Below are 19,596 nucleotides of genomic sequence, written 5' to 3'. Positions count from 1 at the left end.
TATACACCACAGTATGCCATAAAATAAAACCTACTCATATACATTAAAAGAGCACACAAAGTTCAGTATTAAAAAATAAAGCATAATGTTTGATCAACACTTCAATGCATTATGGTATGGTAGCAACCACCACCAACGAAGAAGACCAAAAAAAAAAAAAAAGATTGTGGCGAGTTACTCCCAGTCTTTACACCAAGTATTTAATCCACATAAGATTTGTTAAATATGAAAGCTATTGACTCAAGAGGTCCAAGCTGGATCTTAAATATTCAGTATTTCATGTAATATTCTTAAATATTTGATAGCACACACAATTGGAGAATGAATCCCTCGCCAATGGATAAGTGGAGTCTATTCCTGAAGTGTGTGTGTTATTTAGACCCCCAATTTGTTGGGTTTTTTTTTACTCGATTACATTGTTTTTGTGATTGTTGGGAAGAATAATTCAACCAGTTGCCCAGCCAAAAAAAAAAAAGTGGCGATAAAGAGACGGACGGAGTTCAGACGGACTTTTAGGGACCCGGTCAATGGAGACGTCTCAGCTTAGTGCCCTTTACCTTTGGTGGTGGACCCACTGATGAAAAACATGACCAGAAGGCTACCGTTAATAATTCATTCTGCTTCAAAACAAAGTCAGCAGGGCCTCTCGGAAACAAAGGTGAAAGATGATTCACCTTCCACTGATTCCCATCATCCCACCCTCCTCCACCCCTGGATTCCAGCTGATTTCATTCTCGACAGCAATCGTGTACATGAAAAGACGCTTGGCTTTTAAAAGGCCGATTAAGCGCCCAGCACATAATGAGCCAGACTTCTCACCATCGTATACAAAGGCACTTTACCGAGAGAAGACGAGTGGACACGACTTTATGTCGCAATTTATCATCTTTCAAGAGGGAGAGGAATGTTCAATCAATAAATTAAATGAATGAAAACATAACAATGATAAATGTCATGCTCAAAAACAAATCCAAGGAGTCTTTGTAAGGATAGCTTATATTCTCAAAGTCCACACCGTGAAAAGATGAGTGCTTAGAGGCCATGTAAAAACACTGACCACAGGACAGTAAATGTTGCAAGTCAAAGTCGGATGATATTAGATCTTGGTAGTCAAGAACTGCATTGGTTTTAGCATAAGAAGTTAAGAACAATATCAGAGAAATCTTGCTTTAAGGGGAAATGCATGGTGCACGGTTGCTGAGCAGTGATTACTGCAGGAAAAAAAATCAATACAATATACAAGTTTCATTCAAGTCACATATACTTGGAGCCTATGGTCAATAATCCAGTCAACCGGCACGTGTCCATTGTGGTATTGTTTAAATGAATTTCCTTCTGGTATGTTGCCGGAACACCCTCTTGCCCGGGAGCCCGGGGGTTGGGATACGCATGCGTGTCTAGCGGGGCATTGCCTTGCTGCTTGGATAGACAATTTTAGCTGGAACCATCAAAAGACCAACGCTATGCCAGTTTAAGGAGGCAGAAGCAAATGTTTTTATTAATTTCCATGGGATCAGCATTAGCTGGATTCACTTCTCAGGTTTAGGAGCTAGAGAGAAGAATCTGAAGCATTGATAATAGTACACATTTCCAGCTTAATTGTCTTTGACTTGACTCTTGAAATATCAAACTCTGTTAACAGGGTCATCCCCGCTGCCATCAGACTCTATAACCAGGACTGCTCTCAGTAGCAAACGGACAATAACAATAACATGTACAATAACTAGATGTGCAATAATCATATGTGCAATATCCATGCAATACCTGTCTACCTCACACTCATTCTACCTGCTTTTTTTTCCTTTCCTTTGCAATATTTTTTCATTTTTTATCCCTTTATCTCCACTGCAATGTGTATATACTGTCCATATTTTGTAATTATATATATCTTTTACTTTTTTACCTTTTTACCCCTTTCCCCGCATGCGTGTGTGTGTGTGTTAAGTGTACTGCTGCTAACACGTGAGTTTCCCCATTGAGGGAGTAATAAAGGACTATCTTATCTTATCATTTGTTTATTTGTGAATACATTTATATGTCAGCAAATAAAATCATTGTGCATTATGAATAGTATTTGCTAAACAGTGACACGTCCTTTGTTGGCGCTAATCAGAGGCTGTATTTACCTAATTTGAAGGCCTTGCAAGAACCAGATTATTCTGTTTGATCTGCTTTGTGTCTTTAAAAAAAGAAGAAAAAACCCTTACAAGCAGAAGAGAAGCTATTTTTCTTTTCAATGCAACTGTACACTGAATATCCTGACAACATTTTAAACCTCGGGCACAATGTCATCATATATACTCTTTACGCTAACACTACTGTAACTAAATAGAGAAGAGGAACTAAAGGTCAGAAGCAGGCTGCCGACTGAAAATTACCATGTATCATCTTCATTTAATCTTAGGCCGCACGGCAGCGAGGACCCATCTGACCACTCAGCTGGAGATATTTATATTCATTATTCTGTAGCTGCTATTGTCCTTGTACCATGTAGGTCAGGATGTAATGTGGATGTGTAAAGCCTTAATGCAAACAATAAATCTCAGGGCTTCAGCTGGTTGTGTTTTTTCTTCTAGATCAAAAGTAAAGCAAGTGTCAAACAGGTTCGATAAATTTATGCTGAATAACGGTCAGTGTCACATGTAGGGCAGCACTGTATTTCATATTTGCTGTCGCTGCACGCAGTTGAGCAGAATTGAAATACTAGATATTAGTAATTGTCCTAAATTAAAGTAAAGAACAAATGGAAAAAACTCTCTGCATCCTTGTATCCAGTCTTCCATCGTTCCTGTTCACTCTTTTGTCAGCTACCTCAGTAGAACCAGAAGAATGTTGTCAAGAAACAATCAAAACTGAATTTCAGTGAATTTAATGAATCTTATGTGTGTCTTTTTTAATGTGTCTTGATGTAGATTAGTTTTACGATTTTACTGATTACTTTTTAAAGCCACTCATGTCCTCGCTCAGGAATATACAGGACTGTCTCAGAAAATTTGAATATTGTGATAAAGTCCTTTATTTTCTGTAATGCAAAAATGTCATACATTCTGGATTCATTACAAATCAACTGAAATATTACAAGCCTTTTATTATTTTAATATTGCTGATCATGGCTTACAGTTTAAGAAAACTCAAATATCCCATCTCAAAAAATTAGAATATTCTGGGAATCTTAATCTTAAACTGTAAGCCATAATCAGCAATATTAAAATAATAAAAGGCTTGTATTATTTCAGTTGATTTGTAATGAATCCAGAATGTATGACTTTTTTTTTTTTTTTTTTTTTTTTTTTTTTTTTTTTTAAATTGCATTACAGAAAATAAAGGACTTTATCACAATATTCTAATTTTCTGAGACATTCCTGTACATATCAGAAATACTGCATCCTTACCAACAAGGGTGAACACTGAGATCCTGAAGCAAGAATTTACTGGTCGTTCCACCTCACACTTTTGAAGACTTGAGATGGGTTCTTACACAAAAAACTTTGGACTGAGGCGAAAATTGAAGTCCCATTAGTTTTAAATTCAAAACAAACAAATGAAAATTTGGGGGGGATCATTTGCACAATGATAGCCTCAAAACTATCAAGGCCCTATAAATCAAAACAAACAAATAAAGTTGTACATTCCTTAATCATTTGTACAAAAGTGTTAATGATGTTACCGTTTCAAACATTTAATATTCCTTAAAATAAAATAGTGAGTTTTAATGCCACTGCAGAAGGGAAGACAAACAAGTAAAAATGCTGCAAGTTGGTTGGAGGCGCCGACACACTGGATGTTGTGACCGGAGAAGATGCTGGAGGCTGGATCTGTTTAATCCGAGCTGTCACATCAGTGTCCGTATGGCTGAGAGGCTGTGCCAACACACACCCAGCGGATACAGTCGCTACTCTGCATGTTTGTTTATTTACAGTTACAAGAAAGAACCCATGATATTGCTTACAACTCTTTAGTGCTGCATGTAAATAAATAAAAACGGTGCAAATGGGTTTAAGAAAATATAAATTTCTAATTATATACAACAGTATAAAGAGTTCAAAAGTAAAAACTCTAAATCAAGCATGAATTCCTAATGAATACTTACATTTTTTGTGTTTTTTGATCAAAAGTAAAAACTCTAAATCAAGCATGAATTCCTAATGAATACTTACATTTTTTGTGTTTTTTGATAAAATTGCAATGAGTTTTTACAGTTTTTACAGTGCATACTCATTGGCTGTGGATATATGTGAATGGAAACTGTAAGGATGCCATTTAGAGAATCAGCCAGACACATGAAAAACGGTTGGCCGTGAACAGACCCATATTATTGTGAAGCAGAAAGGAGGTAGTGTTACATCGCCGTGGACTAATGCAAACTAATGCAGCTGGTCCTTACAGATATCAGGATGAGGACTGGATAGAGACGAATCTGTGTGTCAAAGCTTTGACAAGGCTACACCAAGAAGAAGCCCCGCTCGCATAATGAGAGCCTTTTGATTTGAGGCAGAACACAACTAGAGTAAAAACATTTATAAAGTCTGCACAAGGACAGACTTTTTATACTTTTGCCTACAAATACCACTTTCAACCTGGTATGACACTTACCATGTATGATTACAGCTAAATACCTCAAAAATGAAATGGGTGAAAGGTTTATTCCAGGCACTGAACTGACATTGGGCAGCTGTTTGAGATGAGCGAGCAGCAGAGCTGTGTTGGATCACATCCCTCAACGTCCCAATCACCACAGTCTTTGAGCAGCTTTGTTTTTTGTTTATTGGATTGATAAAATTGATAAATGAAAAAAGGGGGTGACAAATATTATTTTGATTTTCTATTCTACATATATATTCAGTAAAATAACACTTAAAGTGAAGGACAACATTTAACAGCTAAAATGTTTAAATTATCTTAAACAAAGCAATGTTTAAAGTCCAACCTGCATCTGTGTTACCTGCTTAAATTAGAATAGTATTTCACAACAAATAAAACATAATATTAAAGCAAAAAAAATCTAATTAAATAATAATACTCAAAAAAGTGCAATAAAACTTTGTGCTCAATAAAACATGAGTATCGTCTTTATTGCCACGCCTTCTTTTAAAAAATATATATATTTAAAAAAAAAAATATATATATATATATATATATATTTATTTTATTTGTTTATATTTTAAATTACATTTTATTGGATTATTTTCAGTTATTTTATTTTTTTATATATGATGCGCTGACCGGAGAGCACTTCTTAATTTCGTTGTACATAAGATATAATGACAATAAAGAACTATCTATCTATCTAAAAAAAACAAAAAAACTCAGATATTTAAGTACTAAAAAAAGTTGGACATGTGACCATGTTCATACGGCTTTCATTAGCAGCATGTTTGCGTCTACATCTCAGCATTTCTACCTTATCCACACCACAATGCTTTTTCTTCTTTTTCTTAAATCAATCAATCCACCGCTCACGTGCCATGCCCTGGAGTTGGGAGGGATCTCGGCGGACCATGGATCACCCATGACCTGATACGGTCCCCTTTATCAATATGAAGTGCAAGGACACCTCAACAAAAGTGTTGGAGGCCATAATTAGGCTGAAAACACACATAAATGGAGGTTGAAAAAAAAAGAAAAAAAAAGAGAGGTTCTGCCAAATCAATTAAAGCAAGCACCGGTGAACTCAATGACATCAAAATGCCTGAGAAACTAAAGGAGACCACCAAACTGGATCGAAAAAGGCCGTCACAACATCAACAAAGTCAACAACACTCTGAAGAAGGTAAGCGATTCGTAGTAAAATCTAAAATCAGGAGACGCCTTCATGAATCATCCGTATAGGGTTTACACAACACGGTGCAAACCATCAGTAACACTCAAGAACAAGAAACCCAGATTAGAGTTTGCTGAAGAAAAACACCTGAAAAAGAAAAAGTCCTAGAATCAGATACTTTGGACAGATTAACCCAAGATGGAGGAGGAACAGGAACAGCTCGTGATCCAAAGCAGACCACATCATGTCTGAAACATGGTGGAGGCAGTGTTATGATACGGGCAGAAATAACTGAGCAGGTTCACTGCTGTTTGATGATACGACTGCTGACGGAGGTAGAAAAACGTGTATAGAGCTATCCGTTAAATCCTAATCTAATCCCAACACTACTGCACAATATTGGTTAGGACTGGGCGATATATCGAGATTTTAATATATAGCGATATATTTTCAAACGCGATATGGTACGAGACAATATCGTTTATATCGATTTAAAAAAATATATATTTTTTTTTTATGATTTTGATATAGCTTATTTTGTGACAAATTGACTTGAATGTTTTATTTGAGATTTGCACAAATGTTTTGTTATTTGCACAACTGTCAACCTCAGTGGAAAAGTCTGCCTGTTACTGTCTACATTGTATTAATTGCACAGTGTATTTTAATTTAATTGTTATGCAGGTAAGGGATATTTGTTTTATTTTATTCAAGAAGCATTTTTATTCTATATATGCAGGCAGTTTATTTTTATTTCATTTGTTTTATACATTTTGAGATTGTGCAGACCTCTGTTTCTCTCTCAGGCTAGTACGGAGGTGCTAATGCATGCTTTTATCTCATGTCGTTTAGATTATTGTAACGCCCTGCTCTCTGGTCTTCCTAAAAAGAACATGTACAACCTACAATTATTACAGAATTCAGCCGCACGCGTGCTGACGAGGACCAGAGGGCGGGAGCACATTACACCTGTTTTAAAATCGCTGCATTGGCTCCCCGTGCGCTTCAGGATCGATTTTAAGGTTCTTTTACTAGTTTTTAAGTGTCTTAATGGTCTTGGGCCTTCTTATTTGTCTGCACTACTTTTACCCTATCGACCCTCACGGACCCTGAGGTCCTCCGGTGCCTTTTAACCATACCAAGAGTTAGAACCAGGACACACGGGGAGGCGGCATTCAGTTTTTATGGTCCCCGATTGTGGAACAGCCTCCCGGAGAACCTCAGGGCCGCAGAGACTGTTGATGTTTTTAAAAAGAGGCTCAAGACCCATCTCTTTAATCAGGCTTTTAACTGACTCATTTAACTCTTTTACATTTCTTATGCTCACCCTTATTTTTATTGAATCTTACTGCTCTGTTTTATATTTAGTTTATCCTTTCTTATCGTATTTTATTTTTGTTTAATCTCAATGTTTTATCTAAATATTTTAGTTGTTATTTATGGTCTATTTTATACATTTTACTGTTTTATTATTTTAGTTTTTAATGTCTTACTTTCTAGACATACTTTTAGGATTTTATGTTTGTATGTTTTATGTTTTTTATAAACTCCTTTAGTGTATTTTATCCTGTTTTCTTGTAGCTTTTATATCCAGTGTTTCCTCATGGGGAGCCTCCATGCTGGGAGTGACTCTGGCCTGCAGGGGGTCGTCCTGGGGGTCGTTCTGGCCTGGATGGTTGTGGAGCTCTGCACCACGGCTTCACCGCTGTGGTGTGGACTCCTCTATCCGTCCGGGCCGGGATGGTCTCTGTGGCCCCCCCCCCCCCCTTGTAGCTGCGGGCTATGAGACCTCCTGGCGTGGACGGCTCCCTGTTACCGTTTCCTCACCTGGATCCTCTGTGCCTAGCCATGTCTGCACCATGTGTCTGCGTGTGTGTCTGTGTGTGTAATTTAGGGGGGGGGGGGGGGGGCATTAATAAGTTTTATGTTTATTTGTTTTTTCTTGTTTTTTTTGTTTTTTTTCTGTTAAGCACTTTGTGTTTCATTATTTGTAGGAAAAGTGCTATATAAATAAAGTTTGATTTGATTTGATTTGATTAAATGTACCTGTGTGACATTTGGCACGAGGCTTTGTATTAAAACTGATTGTTTTTTTAAGGGTTTGCCTCAGAAAAAAATGAAGCTAACAGAGATGCTATGCTATAATGCTTTGGGGGAAACCCCAATTATGGCACAGAAAAAATATCGATATATATCGAGTATCGCCATTCAGCTAGAAAATATCGAGATATGACTTTTCGTCCATATCGCCCAGCCCTAATATTGGTGCATCGGTAGTTTTAACATTCATTTAAACCTTCTATGTGCGAATGAAGGTAGTGAACTAAGATAATAGTGCCAGAAAAAGTTCAAACAACTGCAAACTCAAAAATGTGACGTGGTAACTGCAGTGACTGTGAAGAGGAGATTCCAATAATCCAACTATTGACTGCTTAATAAACCAAACCAGGGCCTTACCGGGAGGATGAAAGGAGACACGTCATTCTTACGGGGAACTTCAAGAAAAAAGTGAGTCCAGAGAATCTTACAGTTACCATGGCAGCCAATCTAACGTACATTGTACTCCTTTTGTTTGTATGTGGGTTAAGAGGCGTGGGCGCTGCATTATTCCAGCCGGGCTGCACAGCTGATAATACCGTCAACTGAACAACAACATTCAATGTCATCGCTGAGCTTGGCGAGATGCCTGAATATGATTCACAAACAAAAAGCAAAAAAAAAAGCACCTTACACTCTGAGCATCGTTTGTTACAAGCTTTTCTTTTCCCCCAGTCTTGAGTGGGAGCTGCAACCGAGACGAGATGACAAGGTGGGGAATGACAGAAAAACCATTTCATTCAATTGATGTACAATTTAGCGGGAACAAAGACTTTATCCATTAAAACAAAATTATAAATATACTCATGAATGACGTATTTAAGGATCCAATAGGACGGCAGCAGTTAACCTGCGAAAGGGGATTTATGGGAGAATGGGTGTTTGGAAACAGTTTTAAAATGTGGGGTTTATATTTAAACGCCCTTTACATATGCATTAATGCTCAGCTAGAATTAGAAATGATGTCTACTTCTTATAAATTGTACTCACAGCTTATAATTAGTGGCGATTTGATGAATTAGTTTGATTTTTACTTTTACCTCTGACTAGGGTGAAAAGGGTGAAAAGAGAGACTGGTGCTAAAGTAAAAAGATAAAAACAAACAAACAAATCAATTCCCTTTGCATAAGTCTCCTGGGTGGACCTTCAGCTTCAGTCATCAAACATGAGGATAGATCCTGACCTCAGTTAAACACACCGCCTGGGCTCTAAGCCAGATTGGTTTTTTGGAAAGGCAGCCCTTGAAATAGCTGGCTGAGCTATTTCTGAGCGGCGGGTTCAAGCGTGGCAGCACAACTTGAGCTGGTCCAGCTCTTGGGACACATAAAGGTTGCTCAAATGTCACAATCAACTGGCCAACTCTCTCCTACCCCAAACACAGGGCTGCGCCAGGCCAAGAGAGAGCGCGAGGAGTGAATGTCTCAGCTGCCCTCGGGCCACGTTGTGTGAGATGGAGAGTTGATGCTCCATGTGGAGTAGCTGAACACCAGAGAACAACAACACTGAACGTGACACTCAGAATAAGTGACATCAAAACGTGTCAGCATTTATTCACGAGTTGCTAGCGCTCGGCATAGATGCTTTTTGACAGTAGAAACCTTTGACATTACTATTATGATAACTGGAAGATCGTCTCTTCTTCTTTTATGTCAACACACTCCAGGAACTGAGGAAATTCCCACTAAATGACTGTTTTTTAAGCATTACTTTAAGGCCACGTTTACACATAGCCGGGTATTTACAAAAACGGATATTTCCCCTTCTACGTTTTGAAAAATATCCTCGTTTACACGAACCCGCATAAATACCGTGTTAAGGTGCTATGAGCATCCAAACCTGCAGGGGGCAGTGTAACGAGAAGCATAAAGTCATGCTAGCCAATCGGAATCCTGGAAAAAAACGTCAACAAATGACACGTGTTAAGCCTGAATAATATGGTTCCGCGTTAAATCGGCGGCGTAGCCTACGTACGGTGTGCGTCGCCGCGTACCCTACGCCGTAGGCTCTGCGTTGGTGTAACGCGGAACCATAAATCAGCCTTGACTGCCAGTTACTTCCAAGACGGAACGAGAGTCTTTTGTTTGGAGTGACAGAGAAGTGGAGTTACTTTTAAGTGTGACTTTAGAATATAAAACAGGTAAAATACAAGAAAATATTGACGGTGGCCAAACAAATTGTAAACAGGTTGCACAAATGATGCTGGTGACGTTTCTGTTGCATAATGTGACGTTCTGAAGCCTAAATCTCAGTTTCCCTCTGTTTACAAGCAAACGTGAAAACTGAGTTTTTGGAAATCTCCCCTTTGGCCGGAGTTTTCAGAAATGATCGTTTTTGGTGACTTTGAGCTTCGTTTTCGTGTAAACGAACGGCCAAAACGCATGAAAACGCCACCGGTTTTGCTCCGTGTAAACGGGGCCTAAGACAGGAGTTTCTCTAGTGTGCAAAGAATCATCAGTGGTCTCCAAAAAAATATAAACAAAAAGGAGAAATTAATTGAGTGGAAAGCCTGAATTTCATATAACCAGAACGCTGCCGCCAGAGTCCTTACAGACACCAGGAAACTGGACCACATTACACCGGTCATGAAATCACTACACTGGCTTCCAGTGAGTCAAAGGATAGAGTTTAAAATCTTACTGCTGGTCTACAAAGACCTGAATGGTCTTGGACCAAAATACATGCTGGATCTGTTAGTTCCTATGAAGCTCCCAGACCCCTGAGGTTCATCTGGATCTGGTTTGTTGTGGTTCCAGAACCAGAACCAAGCAAGGTGAGGCAGCGTTCAGTTTTTCTGCTCCTCACCGGTGGAACAAACTTCCTGTAGACCTGAGGTCTGCTCCAACTGTAGATCCTTTAAATCAGGGTTAAAAACATTACTGTTTACTCAAGCATACTCTTAAATTAAACTTACCTGCTGTACTCTACTGCCCTTACTTTTAACAGATTGTGCTTTTTATTATTTTACTTCTTTTCTTATCATCTTATTCAATCATATTTGTTATTTACTGTCTAATTATGTCGAATTATTTACTGTCTAATTATGTCTTGCCGCTTTTAATGTCAATGTAAAGCACTTTGAATTACCTTGTGTTGAATTGTGATATACAAATAAATTTGCCTTGCCTATAACCACTACCGAACCATTCTGCCATTACATCGACTCAACTTTCCAATCCGTGGCGCAAATGCAAGAAGACCATAAAGGCCTGTTGTCTTTCTGGGAACAGCCCATGCTACCTAACCATCAGAGCACCGTTTAGTCTGAATGTTAGCCAAGCTCAAGTCTAACTCATCATTCTCATATTAGCAGCTGATTTCTCAGGGGATCAAATATCCATTTGGGTCCTTAGCACAGAATTCCCGGTGATATACGATGCGTATTTACAATACTGATACCCCTACCATAATAACAACGATCTCTCTACTCAGAGTCCAATCAGTATTAATGTTGCCACTTAGCCCCGACAATAGACATTCATCAGCTCCACGGCGTTGCCATTTTCCCTTCCCTCACACTCCCCCTACTCCATCTTCTCTTGTACATTCATTGGGTGTTGCTATTAATATCCCAGGCTACTGTCTATCAATACCATCACTACTCCAGGGAGACAGAAGACGTGGGTGTGGCAAAGACGGCACAAGCTGGGTGTGATGTAACGAGAGAAGGAAAAGGGGTTATGAGGGTTTTGTGCAGAGTTAGGTGGGCTAACATGTCAGCTATAAGATGGCAGGTGAGACAAAAGGAGCCTCAGCATCAGAGAGAGAAAGAGAGAAAGGAAAACGAGTGACACGGGGAAGGGACAACTCTGCCAGCTGTCCTCATGTTTAACCACTCCGCTCCTCTCCTCCTCAGCCCTCAATCACCAACGCTCATGTTTATGGCTCCATTCTGCCATCTTTTTACCTCTCTACAGCTATTCCCCATTTCCTCTGGTTATTGATCGAGCCAGCCAATTCTCTGCCGCTGCTTATCTCCTTCTCTTTAAAAGTGAGGACCTCTGACTGCTCAGTTTAAATCACCTCCTCCTCTCCTGTTGCTGCTGCTGCCGCTGGTTCCTTGGTTCACCGGCGGTACAACGTCTCCTGCACGGGTCACAGACTTTTGTTGCACACCTGACTGATCGATGACCTCAGTTCTACGTTTGTTTAAAAAAAAGTATACATATATACATAACTCCTATCAAATTAAATACCGTATTTTCTGGACTATAAGCCGCTACTTTTTTCATAGGTTTTGAACCATGCGGCTTATACAAAGGTGCGGCTATTCTGTGGATTTTTCTTCCACCGCTCGGGCGCTCTAACCGGAATTAGAATAAAAACTAAGACAAAATAAATACAAAGAAGAATATGCTACTTCTTCTTTAGCAGATAGAAGTAGAAGCAGATTTCAAACAGATAAATAGATAAATAAATACCGGTTATTTTCTCTTGGTTCTGTCCCGTTTTAATCAGCAAAGTTGCTGCCGTGTTAAAAGACACTGTTAGGAAAGGATCTATTTAGGTACAAACATGTACATCATTTACAGTTCAAAATCCTTCTGTACATGTAGTAAATATCTAATCTAACAACATAAATATTTGCGGCTTGCATAATAGAGCGGATGCGGCTTATATACAGGTGCGGCTTATAGTCCAGAAAATACGGTACATATAACAGTAATACACCTGACAATTGTTTTAAATGCAATGAGGTTCAAGGAACATTTTTGCACTGTGTTTGGGAATGTGACAAAATAAAAAAAATTCTGGAGGGACGTAATTATTAAAACTATGCTTATTCTGTCCTGCATGAATATTCCACTGGAGCTCACCTTGTTATTGCTGCATTTATATCCAACAGATCTCAATTTGAAACCCCAAGAACATAAATTTATTGATTTCGCTATATTGCAGGCAAAAAAGATTATTGCTCTCAACTGGAAGAAAACGGATGCACCTACAATCGGTGCTTGGATCAAGGCTATGGCACAATGTAGGTCAATGGAGAAAATAACTTATACATTAAAAAAACAAACTCGGGATGTACGAAAAAATCTGGAAACCATTTGATGAATTTATTGAAAAAGGAGACATAGGGGTGCTTCTACGGGAGGAAAATGCAGGGCAGGATACCTAAAATTCAGAGTATTGGTGCACCTCGGAAGGGGAAGGAATTTGGAGGGTGACAGGAAAAGGGTAATTTTTGGTTATTTGTTTAGTTTATGTATATCTTTAATTTGCTAGAGATACCATCAGACTGTATTGTTATTTGGTACTGTTATTTTGTACCAATTTTGGATCGTATAACAAGAAATATGTGAAGAGAGAAGGGATGTGGGATGGGGTGGGGGGGTTAAAACTGTTAAGTCAGAAATAGATGTGAAATGTCCTTTATTATAATATTCTGTGTGTAAATGAAAAAACCATAAAGATATTGTTAAAAAAAAAAGTATACATGTTAGAACATGAATATAGTTTGAACAAAACTAATATGCAGTAGCAGAATAAATAATCTGGGCGCTGCTGTATCAGGGAAATGAAGAACTCTTTCATCATCGTTATGCATTTAAGGCGGCCATATGGAAGCACTTTTCAGATAAACGTCACTTAATCGTGCTACTGCAAAATCAAGGATCTCCAGTAAGATTCCCGAGTCTCGCATTGGATTTATCAGTGCACATTTCTATGAACGCATATTAGCTTGGGTAGTTTGTGTTAAACAAGGATAATTAACTCATCTGCAACCCAGACAGCATTTTGTCAGCTGACTGCTGATTCTCAGGCTCTTGTTGTAGCAAGTGAAAATAAGAAGAAAGGTGCTTCATTTAACAAAAATTGTCAAACATCAGGTTTCATTTGAATACATATATATTAGAAACCAGGAAGATGGAGATATAAATGTGCCCTAAATCACACTCGGAGTTCAGAAAGTGGGATAAGATGGTTTATGTAATAATTGCTCGGGGGTTTATGTTTATGTTTATGTTTATGTTTATGTTCATGTTCATGTTCTGGATCTCTGGAAAGCGTCTAGAGACAACATCTGTTGTATTAGACGCTATATAAATAAAATTGAATTGAATTGAATAAGAAGTACCTCTCAAATTGTCGTGTTGGTGCCAAAGATATTATATATATATACACAACTTCATTTTTTGGAGGATTTATAGCTACTTTTATATGCCGTTTTTCCAACAGATTACATAAAAGATACATACTTCTTGTGAAAATGTGTCATTTCTAATACCTCTAAAAAGGGTTTTCCATCAGTTCATTGTGTAAAATGTCCCCATATCAAGCCTTTGGAGACGCCGTTGTATCAGGGAAATAAAGACTCTACTTTCATCATAGTCTCATGCTTGCAGATATCACCAAGTTTCATACAGCAAAAGTCATCACTAAAACTATTTTATCTTTGTCACTTCTCTTTACATATACTATTACAGCTGAACGACATGTTCATATTCTTTCTTAAACAGGCGACACTAAAAATGTAACTTTATAGCCAAAGTCCAACTAACTACAAGTATTGATGTTTAAAAAAATCCACACCTTAGAGGCAAAGAATAGTCTATATTAATATTCAGTAATGCAATATTTGGATGAAGTTGGCCCATAATTAAATTTTCTTTTAAGCATCCAACACAACAGAGTAAGGCAGGTTGACAGGTTTTAATTGCGTCTATGCTTAAACACTACGTTTTAATTCAAACGTACACTTCAGCTTGGCGTATTATGTATTAGGAACCATGGGAATAATGTATTATGACCACGATAATCTCAACTCTCAAAACTGTGGCGTAAGAACACAAAACAGTTAAATAACAGAGGTTGAAAAATTCCCTTTGAATTCTTGCAAGCTCCCCGGGAGGCCGGAAGGCCGGCAACAAACTGTATTAGTCCAGAGGCGACAGCGCATAGACAGAAATGTCAGTGCTAAATTAAAGTGTTCCCCCGACCTGACACGGTTCAAAGGAATGGTTCTAATGAATGGCAGTGTCAGGAAGGTTAAACATGCTGCTGGACACACGAGGCAAATCTATCCTCTCAATTACCGTCATCATAGTGGCGGGGTTCCTCAACCATTCACACGGTTAGAGGTCTGCACCAAACACCACAACACAGACCAAACAACATAAATATGCAGCCATGCCTGGAAAAATACAGCATTTGTTGTAGTTGTGTGTAAACCCTTCCCACCAAAGAGGGATAAAATACCTGTCTAGACGCTCCAGGACCAGAGGAAACCACAGGTCAGTGTAAATGTACACAAATATAAAGAAGTAACTATTAAAGCAGCACAATGTAACTTTCAGCTTTTGTTGAGTTTGGCGGCTCCTTTGGACAAAAGCGGTAGTGCTTTACCAGAAAGAACACTACATTTCCCATGAGCACCAGCACGTACTGCCGGAAAACGCCTGTCCCCGTCGCGTGCATTTGTTTTGAGAGAAGACGGGACGGACTTTCAAAAGTACTTTTCTGTTTCACCAAGTGAATAGACGGAACGCAAAAAAAAAAAGATGTTAAACTGCTGGAAAGGAACTGGAATTTACCGGGATACCTTAAACAAGCAGTATATGGAGAAAATAATGATTATTGACGGTTTGATCCATATGAAATCCCTACTAAAGAGTGGAGCTCCTCGTCAGAGTTCCACTCTTTAGTAGAGATTTACTGCCGCAGTTCTGCACAACCCACGTCTTAGGCTACCTTGTTTAGGAGTGTTTGGCAGCTGCTTTGGTAAATGTTTGACTCGCCATGTGTTTCAATAAATTTGTATAATAGTACAACATACAGTACATGTTTTGTATTACTCTTACTTTTTTCTTTTCTTTTTTTTGACCGCTATATTATGCGGAAGAGGCTCCGAGGCATGATGAGCAATATTCTTGTTTTCCTTCGTGAGATTATTTTTTTCCTCTGCAGCTAGAAATAGAGTTAATATTTTTTCCTCAACAAACTAGTTTTATCTGAAGATTGGGGCCGTAGTTGATGTACCATCACAATGACTCTGGAAATATTGTATTAAGGTGGAAATGTTACATAGTGCTGCATTAACATTTAACTCACCGATATTTAAGTAACATACTTTTTTCTTCTTTGCCAAACAACTTTTGAGATTTTGGTTCCAGTGTGAAGTTAACAGCCGTCAATGTCAGATGTAATAAACAAATCTTTGGGACCAGATGTTTGGGAGAACGTGAAAGCAGATGTTGGACTATGAGACTTTGCAACATAAATACAATTCCTCAAATGCAGCTCACTCCCCCCCACATTCTGTGACTGTGCACGTTTACCTTGGTGATGAGGATGCGGTAGTTCTCAAGCAGGTCATGGTTGTCGTGGCAACCAGCCAGCAGCTGCCAGACCTCGGCTCTGAGTGGCTCAGGAATGCCACTGCGGACCAATGAGGGCAAACCCTTCGGACGAGTGGACAGGTTTCCGTGCCTTAATCACAAACAAACATAAACACAAGAGCAGCTTTATAAATATACCTGTTAAAACAACTTGCATTTATTGGTAATTTGGGTGATTTGAAGTTACTTTAGTGACTTTTGTGTGTTTCACTTTCTTTAAAAGAAGAGTACCAACAGATTTGTCCATCTAGTTGTCATGTCATTGTGTCATGTTTGCAGTCTCATTCAAATGCCCTTAACTTTATTTTTATTAACTAAAGAATTAATAAAAGGTAGGACCTATCATAATAACTACCATATTGATAATCATTTTATTTTCAGGTCTGCCAACATTGGCACAAAATGACAGTGGTGTGCTACCTTCTAAATATTAAAAATATTACTTTCAAAACACCATGTCAACACTATTATTTAATCTTGAAATTTCATGGAGATGCATTTATGCATATGGAAGCACTTTTCAGATAAACGTCACTTCATCGTGCTACTGCAACATCAAGGATCTCCAGGAAGATTCCAGAGTCTCGCATTGGATTTATCAGTGCACATTTCTATGAATGCACAGCATATTATCTTGGACGGTTGGTGTTAAACGAGGATAATTAACTCGTCTGCAACCCAGACAGCATTTTGACAGCTGATCCTTAGGCTCTTGATGTAGCAAGTGAAAAAAAGAAGAAAGGTGCTTAATTTAACAAATTGTCAAACATCAAGTTTAATCGAATACATATATAATAGAAACCAGGAAGATGGAGAAATAAATGTGCTGTAAATCAAACTCCGATTTCAGAAAGTGGGTTAAGAAGTACCTCTCAAATTGTCGTGTTGCTGCCAAAGATATTCAGCTAACGCACAAAAAGACAACTTTTTTGGAAGATTTATAGCTGGTTTTATATGCCGTTTTTCCAACAGATTGCATAAAAGATACATACTTCTTGTGAAAATGTGTCATTTCTAATACCTCTAAAAAGTGTTTTCCATCAGTTAATAGTGTAAAATGTCCCCATATCAAGCCCTTGGGGACCTTTTGTCTGATGTCCTACCATCTGTTGAGGATTCCACCCCAGGACTCAAGGATTTTCTCTGGACAGTCCTTGGAAACGTCTCCTGTCCCGCTGGAGATTTCACTGTCACTATCTGAAAGACACAAGTCAAAATCGATATTTGTATTTAGAAGCTGACATTCATCGAAGTTTTAGTCTGTAACCTTCATCCACATGTGTGCACAGACACTCATTTAAATACCAATACTGTTTTTACATGTATTCATCATTAGAGTAAGGTCAAAGTCAGCGGGATGCACTATGTGGGCTTATCTTGAGGGACTGTGACTAATTCTGTTAACTGGCCGGAGGTTTCAAGTAGGCCTGTGTTGAAAAAATCGATTTCCCCATTCTAAATCGATTCTCATATTAATTCCTAAAAATCGATTCATATGTCTAAAGATCGATTTTTTTTATTTTTTTTTTATTTATGTATATATATTTTTTTTTCATCATTACATTACAACTTTTGGTTATTTTTTTGTTTATCCCCAAAAAAGGAATGTTTTGTTGGACACGAGAATACGTGGTGCCATGTTTTTGCCTTTAAATATGTTTAAAGGTATGAAAACATTAAAGTGTTAGGTTATAATTGCATAAATTGTCTATTTCATTACTTTATATACTGTCTTGGGGTTACATTTGCAAAAAAAATGCTGAAAAACCAAATGCTCAAAAATTAAAAACCCAAATAGACCGAAAATGGAACAAATAAAAACGGAATGTGGGAAAAAATAAAACCCATTTCATCCGTCTCTGTTTCCTCCCTGGATCTGTTTGGTAATTCTGACCCACGATGTTTCTGAAAGCAGTTCTATCAGCATTCTGGGAGCTGATTGGTCCTTACAGCATCATTAGCTGCCAATACTTGCTGTTTAATCTCAATATAATACTAGTAGTAATATTTAGCATAACTACAGTCATATAATTCATGCAACAGCTCAAAAAACAGTTTTAATAACACTAACCCAAATCAATATCGGAATCGAATCGGATCAAATCAAATCTTGATAATCGATTCTGAATCTTAAGAATCGGAATCGAATCGATTCTTGACATTTGAATCGATCCCCAGCCCTAATTTGAAGCCTTCTGTCCTTGTAAAGGTAACATGTAAAATCTTAAGTTCCTAGCGACAGCTGTTTGAGTCATCAGCCAGCTGGAATGGTAATTACTTTATAAATGCTTAACATAAATTAGGTGCTAAATAATGAATCATTCTAAAGCTACTCTGAATTGTATTGCAGGTTTAAAAACCTGTCGATGTTGAACCCACACACTTAATGGAGGCAGGAGTGCCTGTGCAGTGCCTACGCCTCCCATTATTGCTGCTTTTCTGTCTGCGGGTCCGCGAGGCGGAGGAGAGGTAATCAGCACAGCAAACCACTTGTGTTTGGAAACAGAAGCACCGTCTGGTCTGTTATGCAGCAGGAATGACGACTGCAAATCGTGTTTCTGTACATTACGACGACGGAAAGACTGAATAAGAGTGTAACTGTCTTCAAAGAATAAATGCAATCTGCAGGAAGATCAGTTATATATTTTTCATGGCTCTAACCGATTCCAGTGATGCTGAATCAAACATAAACATTTACACAATGGTGGTTAAAATTGTTGTAAAAAGGCAGCACTGTGCTTGAATTATATGTTAACAACAAAACCCAGAAGTTGTAGCCTTTATACGAGTTTAAAGGTATCATTCAGTCCAGCTGAAGACTTTACTGAGGCCCTGACATTTTGGATTAAAGCAGCACAATGTAACTTTCAGCTTTTGTTGAGTTTGGCGGCATCTTTTGGACAAAAACGGTAGTGCTTTACCAGAAAGAACACTACATTTCCCATGAGCACCAGCGCGTACTGCCGGAAAACTCCTGTCCCGTTTGCGTGCATTTGTTTTGATAGCGAATGAAGACGGGACGGACTTTCAAAAGTACTTTTCTGTTTCACCAAGTAAACAGACGGAATGCAAAAAAAAAGATGTTAAACTGCTGGAAAGAAACTGGAATTTACCGGGATACCTTAAACAAGGAAGCCAGGGAGATGAGTATATGGAGAAAATAATGATTATTAACGGTTTGGGTTCATATGAAATCCCTACTAAAGAATGAAGCTCCTCACCGGAGCGCCACTCTTTATAAGGGATTACTATCGCAGTTCTGCACAACCCACTTCTTACTACCTTGTTTAGGAGTGTTTGGCAGCTGCTTTGGTAAATGTTTGACTCGCCATGTGTTTCAATAAATTAGTATAATAGTACAACATACAGTACATGTTTTGTATTACTCTTACTTTTCTT

The 19,596-nt window shown here is 38.3% G+C and overlaps 1 protein-coding gene across 1 annotated transcript in view; it reads right to left on the bottom strand.

The window, feature by feature from the left end:
* Window positions 1-19,596, bottom strand: part of rabgap1l (RAB GTPase activating protein 1-like) — a 166,429-nt gene that overhangs the window by 92,589 nt on the left and 54,244 nt on the right. The window contains exons 12-13 of the mRNA XM_061738822.1: window positions 17,301-17,394; window positions 16,138-16,288 (exon numbers count right to left, since the gene is read on the bottom strand). Of these exons, the coding sequence (XP_061594806.1) occupies window positions 16,138-16,288; window positions 17,301-17,394 (245 nt within the window). The remainder of the gene's footprint in view (window positions 1-16,137; window positions 16,289-17,300; window positions 17,395-19,596) is intronic.

Source organism: Cololabis saira, chromosome 13 (genome assembly GCF_033807715.1).
Source record: "Cololabis saira isolate AMF1-May2022 chromosome 13, fColSai1.1, whole genome shotgun sequence".
In the NCBI taxonomy this organism is placed as follows: Eukaryota; Metazoa; Chordata; class Actinopteri; order Beloniformes; family Belonidae; genus Cololabis; species Cololabis saira.
This window is presented reverse-complemented; position numbering and strand designations above follow the sequence as displayed.